The 22,815-nt window shown below is 51.9% G+C and overlaps 1 protein-coding gene across 1 annotated transcript; it reads left to right on the forward strand.

The window, feature by feature from the left end:
* The first annotated feature begins 1,429 nt into the window (after window positions 1–1,429).
* LOC135828785 (mucin-19-like) lies at window positions 1,430–22,785 on the forward strand. Its single transcript, XM_065341217.1, has 10 exons — window positions 1,430–1,817; window positions 3,201–3,344; window positions 3,589–3,736; window positions 5,017–5,081; window positions 5,728–5,917; window positions 8,420–8,499; window positions 8,954–9,053; window positions 9,770–9,881; window positions 13,188–13,334; window positions 14,545–22,785. Exons 1-10 carry the CDS (start codon window positions 1,624–1,626, stop codon window positions 21,285–21,287), a joined length of 7,923 nt encoding a protein of 2,640 aa, XP_065197289.1. The 5' UTR covers window positions 1,430–1,623; the 3' UTR covers window positions 21,288–22,785.
* Window positions 22,786–22,815: the final 30 nt, after the last annotated feature.

Below are 22,815 nucleotides of genomic sequence, written 5' to 3' on the forward strand. Positions count from 1 at the left end.
GCACAAGTGCCGAGAACGACCCCATTAGCTGCATCCATGATATACCATGATATACCCCTTGTGCCTGGCCACAAGTTCCCAGTTGACTGTGACCAAGAGTACCCCACCCCCGGGGGGTTATACTCTTGGTGTGACGAGAGTACAGCATCTATACATGGGTTATGTACCAGGCCAGGGAGTCGTCAAATATTTGACGACACCCTAGCCCTGTTATGTACTCTTGCAGTCTTGGTATCACAATGATTGTGTCAGACATGTACAAAGACTTTAAAGGGGAAGTTAAGGCAAAAATTAAAATTTCACCAGTTGTAGTCTTCGGGGTGCTGAGTCGAATGGTCTTGGTCCGAGAAAGCTGAGACGCTCCCTTCCTACTTGAATCCCAATCGAACTCGCGCACTTCCACCGAAACTGGGTGACTGCGCCCTACTAGATGGGGATTTGTATGCAAAATGTCACTAAAAGCGCCATTTCGTTCTTATAAAAGCACGGATGACCGCGATTGGCCCATATGTTGTAGTCTTTTGGACGCTGAGTCGACTGGTTTTGGTCCGAAAAGGCTGCGATGCAGCGTTCGCCCCTAATTCCCAATCGAACATGGTTGAACAAGCGGTCACGTGCTCCTGCGTACACCAGTCACCTGGTCACCGTGCCTGCAGGGTACAACTTACAGCCTGTTTTGACCTTTTTTGGGTGCAGTCCTGTCACTCGAGTTGAACCTTGGTGTGAAAGTTGTCGCCTGCTGGCGTGGTGACCAGGTGATTTTGGCACCCAGGAGCACGTGACCGCTTGTTCAACCATGTTCGATTGGGAATAAAGAAGGAACGCTGCATCGCAGCCTTTTCGGACCAAAACCAGTCGACTCAGCGTCCAAAAGACTACAACATATGGGCCAATCGCGGTCATCCGTGCTTTTATAAGAACGAAATGGCGCTTTTAGTGACATTTTGCATACAAATCCCCATCTCGTAGGGCGCAGTCACCCAGTTTCGGTGGAAGTGCGCGAGTTCGATTGGGATTCAAGTAGGAAGGGAGCGTCTCAGCTTTCTCGGACCAAGACCATTCGACTCAGCACCCCGAAGACTACAACTGGTGAAATTTTAATTTTTGCCTTAACTTCCCCTTTAAGTGCTGCATTATTCATATTGGAGTTATTGTTTGTTGCCGCAAAAAATACTTTCTTGGGATCTTGTCGCATGTATATGTAAGCATGGAAACCAAAATGGCGTCAAGAACTTTTCAGAAAATTATTTCATGATCTATGGATATCCCGCAAAATTATTTTCACCGGCACGTGCCCTTTTCAAAAATAATGATGACCTTCGTGATCGTACCACTGTAGTGTATGTGAGCTCATCATGATTGATCATGATGCTTGTGCAACAATTGGAAGCAGCAAGAAAGATTTCAGACGAAATAATTATGCTTCTGTTTACTTTGCCAATTGGGAAGTCCTGAAGGTAGTCGGATCTACCCATTGACCCTTTCGTGATTCCAGGGCAGCTCTGTATGAACGCTGCCTGTTTGGGCAGCTCATACTGTCCGGGCAGATTCACAGCAAAGCCTCGCGACGCAGCTCAGATCACAGAGACATAATTGTTTAGTTCTCCTGTTCAGTGCTATAACATGACGAGCAGATTGCTGGTTACGTATGTGCGCGTGCAGCCGCGTTGCGGGGCGTCGGCCTCTTCCTCGGTCGTGGCTATTGGACGTAGGCTGTGCGCCTCGTCATCGACATCGCCGGGCGTACAAGCATGCGAGGAGGAAGACTCTCTAACGCTACGTCGATACGTGGATTATGCTGCAGTTCGTGCACAACAGTAAGCGCTCTACCGTGTACTTCTAAAAGCGTGATTCTATTGCACAGCACATAGTCATTGCAATTTCCACACGCACACACACGCACACACACCAACAAACACACCGTGACACACACACACACACACACACACACACACACACACACACACACACACACACACACACACACACACAAACACACACAGGCACACACACGCCATGTACCACACACACACACACACACACACACACACACACACACACACACACACACACACACACATACACACACACACACACACACACGTACCATCTACCATGTATACGCCCGTCGCAAGAGAAGCACGGAAATCTGCAAATGCACTGGATATGCACCCACAGATTTTCTTTTATAGCAACGATAGCGAACAAGATCTGAATGAGACAGATCAAGACTTGCGCCAGATAACTGTCTAATCCACACAACTGGCGAAGCCATGTGAATCGACCACCAATGCACACCTGGTCTACACCACACGGAGTACATCGGCATAAAACGACAAACACACACGTACACACACACGTACACACACACACACACACACCACACACACACACACCAACAAACACACACACACACACACCAACAAACACACACACACACACACACACACACTGTTCAGGCGTCGGCTTAGTAACATGCTATCATTAACAGGTAGATAGCGCTGTAGCTGGTACCAGTCGTGCTCTCTTTGGTGTTACTTTGGCTCTGCTCTGACCACCTAGAAAGCTTTATAAAATGATGTTATTTGTTCCTTTGCTGGTATCACTTCCATGCCGATTTTGAAGAGTTTTTTTAAAGGTGCCAAAGGGCCATGTTGTGGGATTTTCCAGTGACTCCATTAGTTCTTTATGGTTGCATCGGAAAGTCGGGCAACTAGGCCTAAGGGATATGCCACACGACCATAGTAGTTGTGTGTTTCAAACCTGGGTTTGGGCGTTCAACGTCATCCATCGCCTCTACAGCTCGCGATCATGGCCTTGACCTGCAGCTTATTCCAAACGTGGCCCAGACTTGGAATGGCATATGCAAGCGCTGGATAAATCGGTCTTGCCCCAAGATCAGCTGGAATGGGCAGCCCGGGAGCGGGAATCCCACGTCGTGTCACATTCCAGTTTTCTGTGTCATCTCCCTAGACACTATAACTCCCTGGTTCATACCCAGCATGTTGGATTTGTTATTTACCACAGGTAGAATGTTATGCACTGTTTGCTGGCGTTGCATTTTGTAATGCTTTCTGCGAATTCTAATGTGCGTATGTGTGTGTGCGTGTGTGTTTGCGTGTGTGTGTGTGTGTGTGTGTGTGTGTGTGTGTGTGTGCGTGTGTGTGTGTGCGTGTGTGTGTGTGTGTGCTTCTGTCCAGGGAGCTATGTTTTGATTTCTCCGACCTTCATGTCAGCGGTGACGTAGTCCTGGGTAGCATGCCATGTATGGCAGTGCTCTCTCAGCATAACCGTCAGCTGCAAGACCAGTCATGCAAGGTGTTTGTGTCGGATACTCTAGCCAAGTAAGCAAACCCTGAGCTGCTCAGTGCTGCTGGCCGTTGAACATTTAAGAACAGAAAAAAAAGATTTCTTTTCCATGCATTTGGGCAAATGGAGCGGCCAATTGTTTCATAATTGACAGAAGTATTTCAAATTTTTGAGAGACATGACACCTTGGGAATACGCCGGAAAACATTGTATAAACCAGGTGTGTGCTGGTGGGTAATGCGTGAACACGTGTGATTATTTTCTGCTGGTGTTTCTCAGGCCCGACGTGACAATCCCCGGTGACCTTCGACCATTACTGCGTACTCTGTTGGAAGAATGTCCCGATCAACTCTACCCTATACCGCAAGGCGACATGGAGAGGCTTTTGCAGGAAACAAATCTACCTGCCACGCCGGATCACCACCAGGTATGTACAGTGAAACCTGTCTAAGACGACCGCTCAAGGGACCTTCAAAATGTGGTCTCCGTTACCAGGTGGTCTCCGTTACCAGGTGGTCTCCTTATCCAGGGTCATTTGACGGGAAATAGCATCCCTTGTTCCTGATTTCAGTGGTCTTCTAGGACAGGTGGTCTTCTAGGACAGGTGGTCTTCTAGGACAGGTGGTCTTCTAGGACAGGTGGTCTTCTAGGACAGGTGGTCTCCTTACCCGAGTGGTTGTGTAGTAGACTGACTTTCTACTGTATCATACCGTATGTACCGTACATCGATATACTTATTATACCGTATATAGTACGTTATTTTGTGTACGTCGTGTGTACGTTATGTTGGTGCATGCGCGTGTTGCTGTGGTGTAAAAAGCAGTCTTCGTCTTGAGTTCGTCATGTCTAGTTGTGTTTCCGTAGTCATCTTCAAATGTCATGCGCTACAACTGCTGGTGGTATTGGTGTCAGGGTGCGTTTGGTTGGTACGATCTAGAACAAGATTGAACAGCTGGTGCACATGGAGCAGCCTCATGCCAACCAAACGGTACTCCAGAAACTGAGCACATTTTTTTGTGAAAAATGTGCCAAACGTGGTGCATTCGTCAAAATGTGTATGGGTCACCATGGTCACTTAACGTGACTTTGTACGGTACGGCAAGTCCGAACCCAAAAGCGTATGCACGTGATCATTTGGGACCAACATCGATGTTCCCGCCAGGTTTCACTGTGAAAAAGTGAAACTGCTCGGTCTGCTCCGGCCTCGAGGCCTCGAGGCCGGAGCAAGCAGAACATGTTCTGGCCGACCCAGAACAGGTGCAGTCCCAACCAAACGCGCTGTTCTGGTGAATTATGTTCTAGGTCGTACCAACCAAACGCGCCCTAAGTCTCCATGTTTTGGGTTTTTTTCTCGTGTCGAGCGCATTGTCTTTGTGCTTCGTATTTCTTTTTTTCTTTCCTTTTTTCGGGAGTGCAGCTCTATGCTGTGTGATTAGTCAAGGCTAGCATTGCTGGTGGTATTGTTGTCTTTTTGCTTTCGGGAGCGCAGCCCTATGCTGTGTGATTAGTCAAGGCTAGCATTGCTGGTCCACTTCACCACCGCCGCCTTTGCGCTGAAGTGGACGCTGAATTGTCAAGGGCCGAGTGCTGCTGCTTACTTTCTTGTTACCGTTGTTGGTGGTATTGTTGTTGTTGCCTCCACTGCTCTGCTGATGGTCTCGCCTGTTCTCTGTTTGTCAATGTTTACATCTGATGGTGTCTGTGCAGACGGTCCTGATGGAAGTTGATCCAGCCTATGCTACAACCTTGGCTGGTTTAAGTCGAATAGCCGAGTAAGTCAGGTATTCCAGTATTTCTGTGTGTGTGTGTGTGTGTGTGTGTGTGTCCCATATGGTGCAGTGGTATGTGCAGTGATTTCCAATCGATAGGTTGCGGGTTCGATTCCCGACGATTCTGGTCACACACGTCTTTCTTCTCTTTCTCAGACTCTTCCTGACTTTTCTTTCATTCTCCTGGGTGGTTACCAACAGCCAGTGCATGCCGGAGTATGTGGTGTGATGTGTGTGCGGGAAAAAAATAAAAAAGACCAAAAAGTAGGGATTCACTGGCCAGAAAAAGCCACTTCATAGCTGTGTGGTGTAGACCAGGCTGAATAGTGGCGGTCAATTCTTCAGCCTTGCAAGCTGTTGAATGGTGCAATCCCAGCACAAGTTGCTATGGCTTCTGCTGTAGCATCGCTATCATCGCCTCCGGCGATGGGCGTCCAATGGTCCAATGGTGTGTGTGTGTGTGTGTGTGTGTGTGTGTGTGTGTGTGTATGTGTGTCTGTCTGTCTGTCTGTCTGTCTGCATCTGTTGCTGGATTACCGGGTGTTAGCGACGACCGTCCTGGGTTCCCTCGGGAACGGACTCGACAATTTTCATTTTTTATTTACTTTTCATCTTTAATGGTTGTTTGTCTTCCACTTGTTTGCTTCAGCAACACACCACCACCACCACCACCACTAGGAGTAGCATCGCCGGCAGCAGCAGCAGCAGCAGCAGCAGCAGCAGCAATGCCAGCAGCAGTAGCAACACCATCAGTGGCGCCAGCAGCGGAAATCTCGTCATCTGTCAAGCCGGATCCCGCAACTAGTTTCTCCTTTCTTCTCCCCTGCCACAACGTTACAGTAAGTACCGTAAAGTACCGCCAGAGCGCTCCGTCTCGCGAGAGCGCCCCACCTTGATTTTACAGCCAAGGGAAGAACATCGTATGGCAGAGTGCAACGAGGTTTGTACGGTGTGAGAACCTTAGTTTATAAGGGCACACTTGGCAGGTTTTTGTGTGGAACTTGTGTCCGCTTGAAGGTACGGATTGACTGCAATATGTGGAAAATGTGTACCAGGTTCGTGTCGTATGACCTACAGACAACAGACCACCTCCACAATACGACCACAAAAGGACGAGATGGTTGGGCGCTCTGGCGGTACTTTACGGTAGTAGCAGTGCAGCCGATGCAGGAAACGCCCTTGCCCCTTGGTCACATGACCTGCTACATGCCTAGTTGTTGATGCCCTTGCCCCTTGGTCACATGACTTGTTACATGCCTTGTTGATGCCCTTGGCCCTTGGTGACATGACTTGTTACATGCCCAGTGGCGTGTCCAGGATTTTGCTGAGGGGGGGGGGGGGGGGTTGCGGCCGGGATATGGGGGGGGGGGGGGGGTAGATGACATCATGCTACTGCCCCAGGTCAGCCATTTTTAAAACCGATGTCAAGGAGCCGTAAATCTCACACACCACGAGCAGTATTTCTGTACACGCAGCAACATTGTACATAATCATCGTCAGGGGCGTCGGAAGGTATTTTAGTGTGGTACGGTCAACCACCTGAAGTACAATTTACTCGTGGAGTTGGTGGCTCCTCTGAAAATTTTCAAAATTTAGAGCACAAATCAGTGCCTTTTATTAATTCCCAGGGTAGAGCTACCATGCCCGGGACAAATAGTGGTACGGTCAATACCGTCCGTAGTGACCGTAGCGTGTCCGACGCCCCTGATTGCAAACTGTTACTTCTAATTTGACGTTATAATGTGAGCGAAGCAATTTTTGCGAGTCCAACGATTTCTCACCGCTCAAAGCATTCTTTACATAGGCAGCGGTACTATGTCCACTTGTCACTGTGCGCTGTTCTTCATCATGTTCTGGCTGCTCGCTGATAACAGGTGCTTCCACGTCCGGCGGAGTGTGACTGTCAGTCCGCTCCGAAAGTTCAACTGGAATAACAGCGGCTTGAACTTCATCACTCCCACTGTTTCCTGTTGGAGCGGCAGCAAGAGTTGCGCCGCCACAGGAACGCTTTGCAAAAAAACCATCCAGGCTCTGCTGGCTAGAGCTTGGCCTTTTGGGATGTCGCTGAGACATCGAAGAAAAGTCTTCGAGTCAACCAAAACACGATTCGAACAAGGATGATCGCCTGAGCCCTCGGCATTCGAATCGTGTTTTGGTTGACTCGAAGACTTTTCTTCGATGTTTGTACGTTGAAGACGCGTCGAGCGCGTCCCGGGATCCCCGCAGGGATCACACTGTACAACAGTACAGTGTACACAGTCAGGTCACCCTCTGTGTTTCTGTAGCTGTGCATGCTCACTGTACGCTGTAGCCTGTAGGGTGTACAATCAACACCAGCTCGGGCACCGTAGATCTACCGTGCAACCGCTTTTGGACGATCGTTTCGAGCCGCGCGCCCCGAGCCTAGCTAGCCCTGCCTTTTATTTTCGAAACCAAGGTCGAAACTTTTGAGAGGGGGTGGGGGGCGCGCCCCTGCGCGCCCCCCCCCCCCCCCCCCCCCCCTAAACCCGCCACTGATGCCTAGTTGTTGATGCCCTTGGCCGGCCCGGCCCTTGGTCACATGACTTGCTACATTTGTTGGTGATGCCCTTGCCCCATAGTCACATGACTTGGTCACATACTTGTTACATGTCTATAGCGCCTAGTTGGTGATGGCCTTACCCCTTGGTCACATGCCTTGTTGCATGCCTAGTTGTTCCTGTAACTACTGTAAGACTGCTAATATTGCAGGCCCAGAGCCTGCCTGCCTACCGTCACTGTAACTACTTGACTGTCACACCTCTCCTTCTCTCCTTCTCTCCCTCTTTTCACCTCCCATGTAACAAAACTGACACCATCCGCACCATGTCTCACTAACTTGAAGTGTCACACTAGTGTCGCGCTCTGCTACCTTTGCACGCTTTGCTACCTTTGCGCTTTGCTTTGCTTTTGCTACCTGCCGGGATATAAAGTTGGACCCAGATGATGTACATGTTTTCAGTTGTCTGTGGATTGCCCTAGCTTTGCTATGTGCATGAAACGCAGCGTTACAACAATGACCTAGCCGGCTGTCTCTGTTCTCTTCTGCCCTTTGTGGTAATGCTCCATCCTTGTGGTGTTGAGCACTCTAGGCAATCTGGAAACTCTCGCTATTGTTTGTGCATGATGTGTGCGTGTGTGTGTGTTGTGTTGTGTGTGTGTGTGTGTGTGTGTGTGTGTGTGTGTGTGTGTGTGTGTGTGTGTGTGTGTGTGTGTCCATGCATGTGTCCATGCATGTGTGTGTGTCCATGCATGTGTGTGTGTGTCCATGCTTGTGTGTGTGTCCATGCGTGTGTGTGTACGTGTATGCTCCTCTCTCACAGGACACCGCAGCGCTCGGGGAACTGTTGTTGATAGCTCGTCAACATGGTGTGAATGCTGTACTTGTGTCGAAGAGTTGCAGGTACGCTTTTTTGTGTTTTACAACACTCACACAGCAATGGCAACCAAGTCCTTTTCTGCCGTAACTGTAAACTGCCTAATGTTTGCGACCGACCTGAATTGCAAAGCTGGCGCCCTGGACCAGTTCCGATTACATCATTGTATTTGTACATGTGTACGTCCAGCGGCATTCGTGCCACTTCCAGGGCGACAAGGGCCGTGCTAGTTGAAGGTGCCAAATGTGCACTCGGGGTCTGATTTCACACAGCACAACTGTACTACATGCAGAGGGATGCAGTTTATTCTCTCCCTCGGTCACTCTGTTTCCAGCTCTGCTCTTCACTCTTTACTCACCTTTTTCCAACTGTCTCTTTTTTGCAATGAAAAAAAACTTCGGCACCACACAAACACCACACAAACACCACACAAACTTCGGCACCACACAATGTCTCTTTTGTGTACCTTTTGTTGCCCAGTGAAAAAGCAATTGGTCGGACCGATGTACCTTCAAACGCTGCTGATGTGGATCGGGTGGATTTGGCCACGATCACTGGACCCCTGCCAGAGTATCTGAGTGTAAGTCGGCCGATCGGCCCAGTGTGCGTGTGTATGTGTGTCCATGTGTGTGTGCACGTGTGTATGCGTGTGTGTGTGTGTGTGTGCGCGCTTACGTGTGTGTGTGTGTGTGTGTGTGTGTGTCTGCATGTGTGCACACGTATGTGCATGCGCACATGTGTTTGTGTGTGTGGGTGGGGTATGTGTGAGAGGGTGCGTGTGCGCCTGCGACAGGTTCACTGATCAGAAGCACCACTTCCAAAACCTGTGCGCCGTAGACCCGGCTATAAATTGACGATCAATTCCTCAGCCTTTACTCATTTTCCGATGTTCGTGTTTTTCATGCAATTCAACGAAAATGCAGTCGAAAGTCACTATTACTTGTTAGATGGTTCACAAAGGCACGTTTGTCTGGGGCGAAGTCGGGGATTCGCCCCATGCGTTGCATTTAGCATGGCAAGACAATATCGGGCAGTGGAAAAAATGGGATACGGGGTAACTGTTTCCCATGCCCCCTCCTACAATTTTGACCTGGCTAGAACCATGACTAGTAAAACACTTTCAAGAGGATGTTGAAGAGTCTGAAGTGTGTCCTTTTTCCCAGTGTTTTTGTTCTATGTCTTTGTGCACGTTGCCGTTTTCTTTTCCTGCTCACGGGCAGAATTGCCGGGACAAGTGTTAGTGACCTGTGTTCGACATCTTTGTACACTTTGCGGTTTTCTCTTCCTTGCGAGCAGAATTGCCGGGACACGTTTCACGTGGTGAGCGCGGTGCCCCCTGGCAAGCGCAGAGCGGTTCACCGAGACTGTATTGCCAGCCGCGACAAGCCCATCATGCTCGTTGTTCCCGGTGAGTCCAGCTAGGTTCAAGCGAGAAAACACGTGCGAGAAAACGCAGCGGAGTGAAAACCTCGGCACAAAGTGCCCGGAACATACAGGTCTGGCCAGAGAAATCGGTCCTCGTGAATAACGGAGTGCTGTGCTCAAGTGCGCAAAGTAGTGTGTGTGTGTGTGTGTGTGTGTGTGTGTGTGTGTGTGTGTGTGTGTGTGTGCGTGTGTGTGTGCGTGCGTCGCCACCGGCTTCGTTGGCTGGGTCACGTCGGTAGGATGGACGACTCGCGCGCACCGAAGCAATTGCTGTTCGGCGAGCTGCCTGCCCCCCGTCCTCGTCACGGCCCGAAGAAGAGGTGGCGAGATGTGGTGTCGACTGACCTGGCGGACCTCGGCGTGACCACCTGGCTTGAGAGTTGCCGAGATCGTCCCGGCTGGAGACGAGTTGCGAGTAGCACTCCACCGCCACGGCCCGCTCCTGATCCTCTTCTATGTGTCTGTGGACGCCCGTTTCGTCGACCAGGAGACCTGAAACGACATGCCAAGTTTTGCGCTCGTGTTCTCACTTGAACTTTCCGACTTTCGCTATCATTGCGTACGCAATGGGCAAGATCAAGGTCAAGGTGTGTGTGTGTGTGCGTGTGTGTGTGTGCGTGTGTGTGTGTGCATGTGTGTGCGTGTATGTGCGTGTGTGTGCGTGTGTGTGGCGATAGCCCAAGGCACTATTGTATTCATGAGGTTGGAGTGGTACTCTGGCCAGGACTGCTGTTACAGTTCATCTTGAATACTGTAATAGCAGAAATTTTCGGTGGTGTAATTTTTTTCGGTATTCTCCAAAACCGGCGGTTCGGTGGAGGGGAATTTTCGGTAAACCCGCTTTCCGGGTATCAAAGTGTACTGGTACCAGTACCGAAATATTCGGTGCGTTTTATTTTCGGTAAAATTGTCGGCACCGAAGTTACCGAAAATAAAACACCACCGAAAATTTCTGCTTTTACAGTAGTCCCGCTGAGTTTGAAAGTCTGATTCTGGCCGAATCAAGGCTCAAAACCCATTTTTTAAATATTTATAAATCTGGGTTTTTGGGACTCAGCTTCTCCGTTTGCCATGGTCCTACTTCAGTAATTTTTTCAACCTGGTCGAACTTTTTAATTCCCCATCCGAACACTTCTGGAATCTTAACCCTTTGTGGACGGACTGTACGAGTTTCGATCTAATAAGATCGAAAGTCTGCAGGCGGTAAAATCTTCGTAACTCCATCGTTTCTTGAGCAAATTCCACAATCGAAGGGTCTACGTGGTAGCGGAAACTCCAGGCTGTCCAATGAAACAATCGCCGAAGAGTTACGATGTCGGACGCCAGAGATATCACACGCCGTATTCTTACCTCGGCAAATTCAAATTTTTGATCGATCATTTCGCCATTTTGGGGGAAAATCCCTTTTCGTGTGCTCTTTGAACGACTGAGCACATGATAATGACGTAGCCGGCTGAATTTTGAATCGTCTCAAACAGATTTAAGCGTTCTGCGATGAAGGAGAGTGGAATGGCGTTGATGGGACGAATTTGCTTGCATATCAGGCTTGGAGACGACCTTGCTGTGTTACCGCGCCTGATTTGTGGCGGCTGGATAATGGAGATTGGTACCCTGGCGTTGCTCTCGTCAAGAGCTTTCCAATGAGCCCTTGATTGTGAAAATCAAGTGAAGGACACCAAAGTTATGACATGGTAAATTTGAAAATTGTACTGACATTTTGTAATTCTGGTGCATACTGTGCTAGTAATCCGTCCATAAAGGGTTAACGCGGCAATGTATTAGCATTGAATACACAGCCCAAAGACATTAGTCCCTAAATCAAGGGGTGGCTCCGCCGAACCAAACACAGAGCAAGGAGCTCAGCCAACAGAACACGGCAGAAAGCAAACAAAACTGTAGAACTGCATGGGTCCCACAATGCATGGTATACACTACCGTAACAGTCCGTAAATAAGTACCTGCCCGAAAGAAATACCCCCTTCATTCTTTTGGCTCTGTCTGTTGAAGTCAAGCCAAGCCCGATAAACATACTGCTCGAAATAAGTACCGGTACGGTACGCACATGCAGCACGTAGCATGTACATCGACATGAAAATAACTTCTCCACTACACACAAGTCAGGTCCGAAAGTTAGTTCGTGCCCGAAAGTCAGTACCCGCCCGAAAGTCAGTACGGGTGTGGTCACTAAATTCGAAAGTAAATACGTACTTATTTACGGACTTTTACCGTATTGTGTTCATCGTATCTACCACGGGTCCCACAATGCATGGTGTGCACTGCTGTCTTCATCGTATCTACCACTGTACACGTGTGCATGCAGGATAGCAACAAGTTAGGGTTTGAGTTTTGCATGAGTGGACAGTACAGTCATGATCGATGATACAGTCAACTTCGCTAATAACGACTGCGGATATAACGACAATTCGCGAATAACGACAGAATTTCCTTGCCCAGAGCAAGGTCACATCCAACTGGAATACATATAATGGGACTTCGGGTATAACGACACTTCGCGAATAAGGACACTTTTCTGATGCCCCTCCGAGTGTCGTTATACGCGAAGTTGACTGTATCCGCCAATGTCATTACAGTCAGACCTCACTTAACCGCACACATCCGTTTTCCACGAATAATACCTGGACAGGTGAGGGAAGCGGATAACCGAACACCGGTTATGTTGGATGCACCACGTATGCTGCAAATCTGTAACCAGCTGTTTTCTTCCGGATGGCGAGGGATCCGGATAAGCGAGGTCTGACTGTAGTTAGTCAGCGCCATGCACCCGTGCACAGTCCTGTGTTTGCACGGCAATAGCTGCACCAGTTCACAGCGCTAGCTTGACTCACACGGCCAATGGGTGTACGAGCGGTACATTACTGCCGGGCGCCGAAGAACGGAGCGCCGAAGAGCGACCGGGCGGGAATTTCACCAAGCCCGGCATACCAATGTATACACGGTGACTCAACTGTGCATGGACTGTAGTGCATGAAAAATAAGATCGGTCTCGGCAAGGAGGCTGACCCCCCCCCCCCCCCCCCCCCAGTTCTTCGGCGACGGACAGTACTGTACTATGTCTGGTATTTATTTACGTCTGGTAAAAATAGGAGAAGGACGAAATGTTACGAGTTATGACTAACTCCCACCAACGTAACCAGATCATATACAGTCAGTTGGTGGACAGTTAGTCATAACTCGTAACATTTTGTCCTTCTCCTTTTTTTACCATAATTAAATTGGCTCACCGTTCGAGTTTATTTTTATTTTTTATTTTTTTAATCTTTCTGTACAGGTGATGCTAACATGGAGAACTGTCGTCCCATCCTGGACCAATGTCATCAGCGTGTTGTTGTAGCAACCCCAGTCACCATTGGCAAGGCTGTCCACCCGGCGGCTGACTCTCCAGTGGGTTCTGCCCGCCTCACCACCCACTCTGCATGTGAGCTTTTGCTGCTGTACTGCTGCTGGTCATTCTGTGTGAGTGTTTGGAGGGTGTGTGTGAGTGTGTGTGTGTGGGGGGGGGGGGGGATATCTGTGTGTGTTTGTGTGTGTGTGTGCGTGTGTGTGTGCGTGTATGTTTGTGCGTATGTGTGAGTGTGGGTGGGTGTGGGCGCGTGTGTGTGCGCGCGCGCACATGCGTGTGCACACATGTGTGTGTGTGTGTGTGTGTGTGTGTGTGCGTGGAAGTGTACGTATGCGTCCTTACAGTTTTTGTTTGCTCTCTCTATCTCTCTGTCCAGGCCCTGAGCCGGCTCCTGAGGCTTTGGTACGGCCCCGGGTCGGCTCCAGGGTCAATAGTTACCCCCTAGGCCAATTCCAGCATACTGGGGGACTGCATCTCTAGCCCCATGAATCGTGCCTGATTATTCTTTAGCCAAACTGTATGCTGGCAAGAGACATGCAGCAGTCAGGCTAGTGAAGGACTACATGTACAGTAAAAACCTGTCTAAGACGACCACCGCTCAAGGGACCTTGAAAACGTGGTCTCTGTTACCAGGTGATCGCCTTATCCAGGGCGATTTGACTGGAAATAGGGTCACTTGGTCCTGGTTTCAGTGGTCTTTCAGGACAGGTGGTCGCCTTATCCGAGTGGTCGCCTCGACAGGTTTTACTGTAATCCCCTCTGAATACAAGTAGGAATAGCAGTTTATGAGAGAGATCGCCTATATTGATACGTCTACTACACTGTTACTTGCACACTGGACATTCCATGAGGGCTGGAATCTTGACAAACTGGTCCGGCCATGGCTGTACCCACCTGTTTGTCTGTCCGCCTTTGTAGTTGTCTCTGTTTGTCTGTCCGCCTAAGTGTCGGATTTCGCCTGCCACAACTGTACTGTGGGAGAGATACTGCAAGGGGCTGACACATTCTGTTATGTGTGTGTGTGTGTGTGTGTGTGTGTGTGTGTGTGTGTGTGTGTGTGTGTGTGTATGTATGTGTGCATGTGCGTGTGTGCATGAGTGTGTGTGTGTGTGCATGTGTGTGTGTGTGTGTGTGTGTGTGTGTGTGTGTGTGTGTGTGTGTGTGTGTATGTGTGTGTGTGTGTGTGTGTGCATGCGTGTGTGTGTGTGTGTATGTGTGTGGTGTGTGTGAGCGTGTGTGCATGTGTGTGTGTGTGTGTCACTCTGGTCATGACTTTTCTCTGTAGCTACTCTTCTCAATCATCTGACGAAGACGAGCGCGTCACAAGCAACAACACCCGTTGAAGGGCAGCAGCGGCAGAATCAGTCTATTGACCAGGTGTCCAGTGATGTTGCTACGAATCCATGTACGCAACTATCATCTACTGCTCCGCAGGAATCACGTGCAGGCAACAGTGTGGGCTGCAGCAACGGCACCAGCAGCAGCAATAGCCATAACAGTGACATTGCTAGCAGCAGCAGCAGCAACGTGATTATTACCGGCAGTAGTAACTGCACTAATGGCATGAACCTCAGCAGCAGCAGTAGCAAGAAGACCAGCAGCATTCTCAGCAGAAACATCAGCAGTTGCAGTGGTAGTGATGTTGGCAACGATGGCTGCAGCAGCTGCAGCAGAGGTGATGACATCATCAGAACTGCATCGGTACACGTCACAAATGCTGACAATCACCTGTGGCGTGCTGCAGACGACACTGTTACGGACAGCAAGCGGCGGGGCAGTGAGATCACACACCAAGCTGATGCCAACGCAGACCAGAGTTCAGTCGGAGTAGCAGTGGCAACATCGCCGGCCACACTCGGAACTGCCGATGATCTTCTTGCAGAGTCCCTGGTGCTCGAGTGTGGTCGTGGCGAAGGCAGCCAAGCCCGCGCTGGTCCAGTATCTGTAGCTAACGCCCATTCAGCCACTGCGGTGGCACAGCCTGGTGACGGGATGGACAACACGACCAGGGTTGACACGCCAGATTGGCTTGAGTTACGTAACACCTTCAGGCGTCTTTCAAGAGACCTTTTCAGAAGCGACAATAAGCTGGCAACGAGACTCCTCTCGCGGGAACTCAGGAGAGCACGCATCCGAGTACGCGACCTTGCCAACACGCCAGGCACTGTGAATTCTGTGCAGGAGCAGCATGACCAGATTAATCGCCAGTTCCTCCGGACTCTGAAAGCCCTGGAAGGCATGAGCCTATCCGACGCCAGCAAGTCCCAGCAGGAAACTGAATTAGCCAGCACCATTCAGAGCCTTTTGAAAGTTCTCCGGGGAAGTGAGCCCGAGCAAACGAAGAATCTTGTTAACAAGGAATTAAAGAGAGCGCTGGCGGGCGGCACATTGGACGCTGTGGGCTCTGGGCGGCAACAGAAGCAGCAGGAACAGCAACATGATGATGATGATGATCATCATCATCAGGGAAAGCGCCACACCCTGCATGCGTTCCGAGCACGAGCTGCCAAGGCAGCACTCTTTTCCCCCTTTCCAGTTCCTAAGAAACACAAGTCGGCGGCGACGACCAACAACAACACCTCGCGCCACGGCCGCATGCCAGACGGCTATCCCGAGCATTTCCGTAGCAGAAACGCGGATAGTGATCTGTTGCAGTCGCTATCAGCGGCAACCGATATCATGCAACACGATTGTGGAAACTCCGAAGGAGCTGCGGAAGCTCCATCCGTCTACACCGACGGTGAACTACCCGTCGACTGCTCGCCGCCATTCCGTATCGATCCCCCTGCCGATAAGCAGGTAACCAATGAGAATGCATGTGCGCCGGGAGGGGACAACGGTGGTGGTGGCGAGCTGCCTGCATCGCATCGCCATCCTCACTATCCTGAGTATTTCCATTCAAGGCACACTGCCATTGATCAGCTGAATTCCACGCAGCAGCTGAACGGCCCTGCTCATGCTGCTTTCTCTCCTCTCCCCAGCGCTTTCTGGCAACCCGACGACAGTGTGTACGCGTGTGCAGAAGAGGAAACTCGTTCAGCTCATGCCAACCGTGATCCGCTATCGATGTCCGGTGTGACAACTACAACGCTGCCGAGGTCCAGCCGCAGCGAAACCAACAGCAGGTCTGCAGGCAATGGAGAACTGCGGCGTGCACAGCAGGCAGCTTCACCATTATCATCTGCCGCTGCCGAACAGCGGACACGATCTCCTTCAGGCGTAGATTCGATCCTGTCACTGCCGACCGTGTTAAAATCATCATCAGCGATACCCTCACTAGCTGTGTCTGGCACACGCCCGAGCGTTGCCAGCGCACGTCGCGTTCCATATCATCACGGTGCAGCTCCGGCGGTGGTCGACGATAGGTCTAAGGCAACAGCGGGAGTGGCAACAAGCAGCGGTGTTAGCTGTGCAGCAGCATCAGCAACTACTGACCCATCGGCCGATCACAATGGTCAGGTGCGTGGCAGCGCGATTGCCGGCAGTGCCAGCGACAGCGGCGGCATGCCCCACCACCGCGGGCTGAGCGTTTCGCCACCGCCGGGGCACTCCATGACGCCGAAGGATGGCGTGCAACCCCGAACGAAAGTAACGACATCCCCCACGGTAGCTGACATGCTACCGCAAACAGCCGACGCCGTTGGCGTGACGACAGACATTGAATCCATGCGTGAGCAACACCAGCAGGGTAACGCATATTCAGGCACGTCCAGCCGTGCCGCAGCCTTCTCAACTGCACAGCAGCAGCTGCGAGAATGGCAGCGGCTAGAACAGCAACGGCAGCAGCGACAGCAGCAGAAGGAGCAGCCACCGACGCCTGGTGTGCGTAGGCGAGTCCCAGCGGTGAACAAAGCGACCGGTGCGATCAGGGTTACCGGCATGGACGGCGGTGGTGGTGTCATGCGTACAGAGTCCAGCGGCGAGGAGTCCCGCACGCGTATGCCTGGTCTTCAGCGAGGATCGCGCAGTGCTGCTCGCCCAACACCACCATCATCTGCGGCGGCGGCCACAGCCAGTGTGGCAGCAACAGTTGCTGCCACTCCGCCGTCATTGTCATCCTGTCCTGCCCCAACTGCTGGTCAGCGCAAGTCTGGCCTGGGACCGGCATTTGTAGGCACGCCTGCAACTGCTCCAAGTCCTGCCACAGGCACTAGAGGTCCCTCTACAGCTGCTCACAGCACCAATACCGGTAGCACACACTCTGCTGCACGTCTACCTGCAGCGCCGGCACCAGCTGCTGCTGGCGTTGGCCTACTAGACTCCATCCTGAGCTTGGAAGGCAAGAAAGCCCCGTCGCCGCCACCTCGCACGGCTTTCTGGACGAGCAAGAGCCCCACCACCACCACCACCACCACGGCGGCGGCGGCAGCTTCTGCCAGCGGCTGGACAGATCCGCTTGCCAAGCGTTCAGATACAATCGGCATGGCAGCCAGGGAGCGCAAGCAGACGAAAGAAAACGTGCCTACAACTGCCACATCGGATAAACCGAAGGACTCTGCTGCGGGTCCAGCTGCTTCAGCTGCTGCTAGTGAGAGCATGGATGTGTCTCAGCGTGTCGGAGAGAGCAAGCAGGCGGATGAAAACGTATCTTCAATTACCACAGCGGATAAACCAAAGGATGCTGTTGTTGATTCTGCTGCCTTAGCTGCTGGTGACAGCGTGGATGTGCCTGGGCATGTCAAGGAGTGCAAGCAGGTGGACGGAGACGTGACTGCAACCGCCGCAGCGGATAAACTGAAGGGCGCTTCTCCTGATCCGGCTGCTGAAGCTGCTAGTGAGAGCAAGAAGGTGTCTAGCCGTGTTGGGGAGAGCAAGAAGGTGTCTAGCCGTGTTGGGGAGAGCAAGCAGGCGGACGAAAACGTGGTATTAAATACCGTGGCGGATAAACCGAAGGATGCTGTCGCGGATACTGCTACTTCAGCCGCTGGTGAACGTGTCAAGAAGCGCAAGCAGATGAAAGATGATGTGATCACAACTCCTGCAGCGGATACAACGAAGAATGCTGTCGCTGATACGGCTGCCTCAGCTGCTAGTAGCATGGATGTACCTGGGCATGTCAGGGAGCGCAAGCAGACGGATGAAAGTGCAGCTACAACCACCAAAGCGGATAAACGGAAGGACTCTGCTGCGGATCCAGCTGCTTCAGCTGCTGCTAGTGAGAGCATGGATGTGTCTCAGTGTGTCGGGGAGAGCAAGCAGACGGCCGAAAGTGCAGCTACAACCACCACAGCGGATAAACCGAAGGACGCTGTTGGTATGGATGTGTCACGGCGTGTCAGAGAGAGCAAGCAGGCGGACGAAAATGTGGTTACAGCTACCACAGCAGATAAACCAAAGGATGCTGTTGTTGATGCTGCTGCTTCAGCTGCTGGTGACAGCGTGAATGCGCCTCAGCGTGTCAAGAAGCGCAAGCAGATGAAAGAAAATGTGGTTACAGCTACCACAGCGGATACACCAAAGGATGCTGTTGTTGATACTGCTACGTCAGCTACTGGTGACAACATGGATGCACATCAGCGTGTCAAGAAGCGCAAGCAGACGAAAGAAAAAGTGGTTACAACTCCTACTGTGGATAAACAGAAGGATGCTGTTGCTGATACTGCTGGTTCAGTTCCTGGTAAACGTGTCGGAAAGAGCGAGCAGGTGAAAGAGAATGTGGTTACAACCACCGCAGCGGATACAACAGAGCACTCTGCCGCTGATTCTGCTACCGCAGCTACTGGTGACAGCATGAATGCACCTCAGCGTGTCAAGAAGAGCAAGCAGACGAAAGAAAAGGTGGCTACAACTGCTACTACTACTGTGGATAAACCAAAGGACGCTGTTGCTGATACTGCTGGTTCGGCTGCTATTGACAGCACGAGCGCGCCACAACGTGTCAAGAAGAGCAAGCAAGCAGACAAAAACGTGCCTACAACTACCACAGCGGATGAGCCGAAGGACTCTGCTGCGGATCATGCTGCTTCAGCTGCTGGTGGCAGTGTGGAGGTGTCTAGTCGTGTCAAGAAACGCAAACAAGCGGACAAAAACGTGCCTACAACTACCACAGCGGACAAGCCGAAGGACGGCTCTGCGGATCCTGTTGCTTCAGCTGCTGGTATCACTATGGAGGTGTCTGATCCCGTTGTGCCCGACGGCGTTGCCACAGGGATTGGCGAGGCACGCAGCGGTGCTGGTAGCGCCCCCACTGGCCGTGTAGATGAAGAGTTAGCGGAAAAAGATTCTGAATCTAGCACAGTGCCAGCAGTGAAGTCTACTGCGGGTGCAGAGTCTTCTTCCTCTTCGTCCACATCATCGACTGTAAAGCGCCCGTCGTCGAAACCAGAAGTTGGTGCGGAAACTCTAACAACCGGGCACAGTTCATTTTCAGATTCTCTGCTGGACTTGGAGTCGACGCCGAGCTCCGCGCCCACACTGCAGTCGTTATCTGCTGTTGACGCCACCACGCGGGCATTTACTGGAGAACTACCTGCCATCGGTATAGAACGTGTTCAACAAATGCGGCAGGTCGACGCGGATGTAGACTCGTTCCTGTTGCCTGAATCTGGCAGCGGTGTGCCCGAGTCGCTGGGACAGATGGCCAGCAAGCTGAGCCGTGAACGCGCAGCGACGCGCCAATCTTCGCCTACTCTTAAGCAGCCGGGTGGCGGTGGCACTGGCACAACGCTGGGATTTCTGGACGAACTCTACAAGCTGCCCACCGTGGGCAGCACGACGACGACGCCGATGCCCAAGCCCAAGAGGAGCAACGAGCCCATGCCACAACAGCAAGCAAAGCGGCAGGACGGTGTACAGCAAGCAAAGCAGCAGGAGGACATTCAGCAACCAAAGCAGCAGGACGTACAGCAAGCGAAGCAGGATGGTGGACAGCAACGGAAGCGGTCCAGTTTGGGTGAGGCTGAACTAACTGAGATGGAAGACTTTGAATTTGACTCCATGACAGATCCCCTGTTAGACGAAGAGATTGGCAGCAGCTCTGCGAGACTTGGCAAGCTACCTTCCAAAGCTCTTAGGCCAAAGAAACGAACAGCAGTAGCAGCCAGTCGACCTCCACCTGTGTTTGCCGGTGCAGGGTTTGGCCCTGGTGCCGGGGCACTGCCTCGGCCGCCCCGTGTCACCAACACATCTTCAGCACCGCCATTGAGCGGTGATAGTGCAGCTGCCGATGGATCGAAACAGCCAGGAGCTATCGTAGCGGACGCTGCTGCTACTGCTGCCCGGGGCTCACTGGCTCCAGGCAGTAGAGCATTACCTGGGCGTGAGGTGCCCGATTTCCAGGCGCACACAAGCACAGGTGGCAAGCTAGCAGCGGATACGCTGGCGGCCAGCAAATTTGCAGCGGATACACTGGCGTCCAATGTACCAGGTGATGTGCCTGCTACGCCTGCAGTTGCACGACCACCGCTGGTGCCACCACCGCCCCGGCAACCACCCCAGCAACCGCCCCAGCATCGGCAGACAAACCAGCGCCCTCCCTCGCCACAGCAACGGCAACCAGAGCTTTCTCCACCTGCATCATCACCACCACCACAACAACAACAACAACAACACCAGCAGCAGCAGCATTCGCAGTCCGCACCTGCCCCTGTCGCTGTTAAAGTCTCTGCAGCCAAGTCGAACACAGCAGACAGCACGGCGGCCGTTAGCAAACAGGGACTGACACCATACCAGCAGGCATTGCTCCGAGCACAGCAGGCAAGGCTGGCAACACAAGAACGACGTGGTGGTGCTGCTGGTAGTGGTAGCAACAGTAGTATTGACCTACCCGTCACTGCTAGAGACAGCAATGCACGCAGCAACGCCACCACCAGCACCAGCACCAGCAGTAGTAGTATTGGCAGTAGTGTTGATAAGCACACGGCCGCTTACGACAGCAGCGTGGACACGCCCACCAATGCACACAGTGGCAGTAGCAGTAGTAGCAGCTCCTGCGCGGACTCTAACCAGCAGCAATCGTCCTCTTCATCATCGTCACCATCGCCACCGCCGGGAGTTCTAACCGGCATCAAGAACTGGCTTGGATGGTAACACTTTGCTCAGTGTACTGCCAACCTATCCACCGTACGGTTGTGGCACATGAAATCCAGCGCCATGCGTAGAGGAGACGCAATGTTCACTGCACAGTCCACTGTTCACAGTGCCTGGCTTGTGCAGTTCCGGGACTGGTAATTTCTCCTGGCTGAATTCACTTGCCCGCACTGTGTGTTACCATCCACCAATGAACGGCATCATGTGTGTGCGTGTGTACCCAAAGGTCCTACGCACCAGTACTACTAGAGTACCTTGTGCAGTGAGACACAGCACTACACTAGTCTGGTCGTCATGCCAGCCCTTGAACGTACGGCTTTCATGTGTGCACTCTACCCACATGTACCAGTATATCTGCCTCAGCTCTCAGCTCTGCATTGCTGTCGCCACCGTCGTCAATAGGCCTGCTCGTGTATTGTCATGGCGATGTGGGTGGACGTGTGCGTGCAGGCAAGTCAATGTCAGCGTGCGTGGTAGGTGCCGATGTCATCCGCCCGCACGCGAGCCACCGCGATGGTTTAGGCCACTTTCTCAATACTATGTGTGAGGGAGTGCACACGATTCAGTCACTGTCCCAATTCTGGGTTGACTGTGGGAGTGCACACGATTCAGTCACTGTCCCAATTCTGGGCTGACTGTGTGTGTGTGTGTGTGTGTGTGTGTGTGTGTGTGTGTGTGTGTGTGTGTGTGTGTGTGTGTGTGTGTGTGCCTGTGTGTGTGTGTGTGTGTGCCTGTGTGTGTGTGTGTGTGTGTGTGTGTGTGTGTGTGTGTGTGTGTGTGTGTGTGTGCGCGCGCGCGCGCGCGCGCGAGGGAGTTCGAACAGGTGCACATCCAACCAAGCTCTGCGCCCTGTGTGTTTCTAACCAGCGCAGGCCAGCAGTCTTGATGATACACAGTTCGTCTAGTTGCAAGCGGTGTGTACATGCTCGCTTGTGAACACCGCCTATCAGCATGCCTGTGCTCAAACGCATCGCCATCATTGCCTTGCTGCCACATGCACACACTTTACACCGAGGCCGTTTGCCTCCACAGTGTCCAATGAGACGATCTAGATCACTAGTTCAATGGCCAGAGGCAGAGCAACAGTAAAGCACTGCGACGTTAGCATAGAAATGCTTAGCCACACTGTCTAGCAAGGCCTGTCAAGGGAGCAGAGATGGCGTGCGCGCGATCTACAGGCTTGGACGATGACTGGGGGCTCATTGCGCTTGGCAGCAGCTGTGAATAATGCACCTCTCTGCACCTGCTGCCTTCAAGCCACTGCTATACTGCTGTGTGTCAATGTCAGTCATGCACTCCTAGTCTACACTCCTAGTCTACACTCCTAGTCTGCACTCCTAGTCTAGATGTGCAGTTGTAGCAGCCATCCTGGTGTGCATGCACCACTGTCACATGCTATATTGGAGAACTGCAGAACTATATTATCTTAATGCTGATGATGTACCTTGCATAACCACTAACCAGTTGAGGTGCTACCTTGAAATTTTGGACAATTTTCTATGCTGTGTTACTAGTGTGTCAGCCCCCG

This window comes from Sycon ciliatum, chromosome 12 (assembly GCF_964019385.1).
Source record: "Sycon ciliatum chromosome 12, ocSycCili1.1, whole genome shotgun sequence".
Taxonomy (NCBI): Eukaryota; Metazoa; Porifera; class Calcarea; order Leucosolenida; family Sycettidae; genus Sycon; species Sycon ciliatum.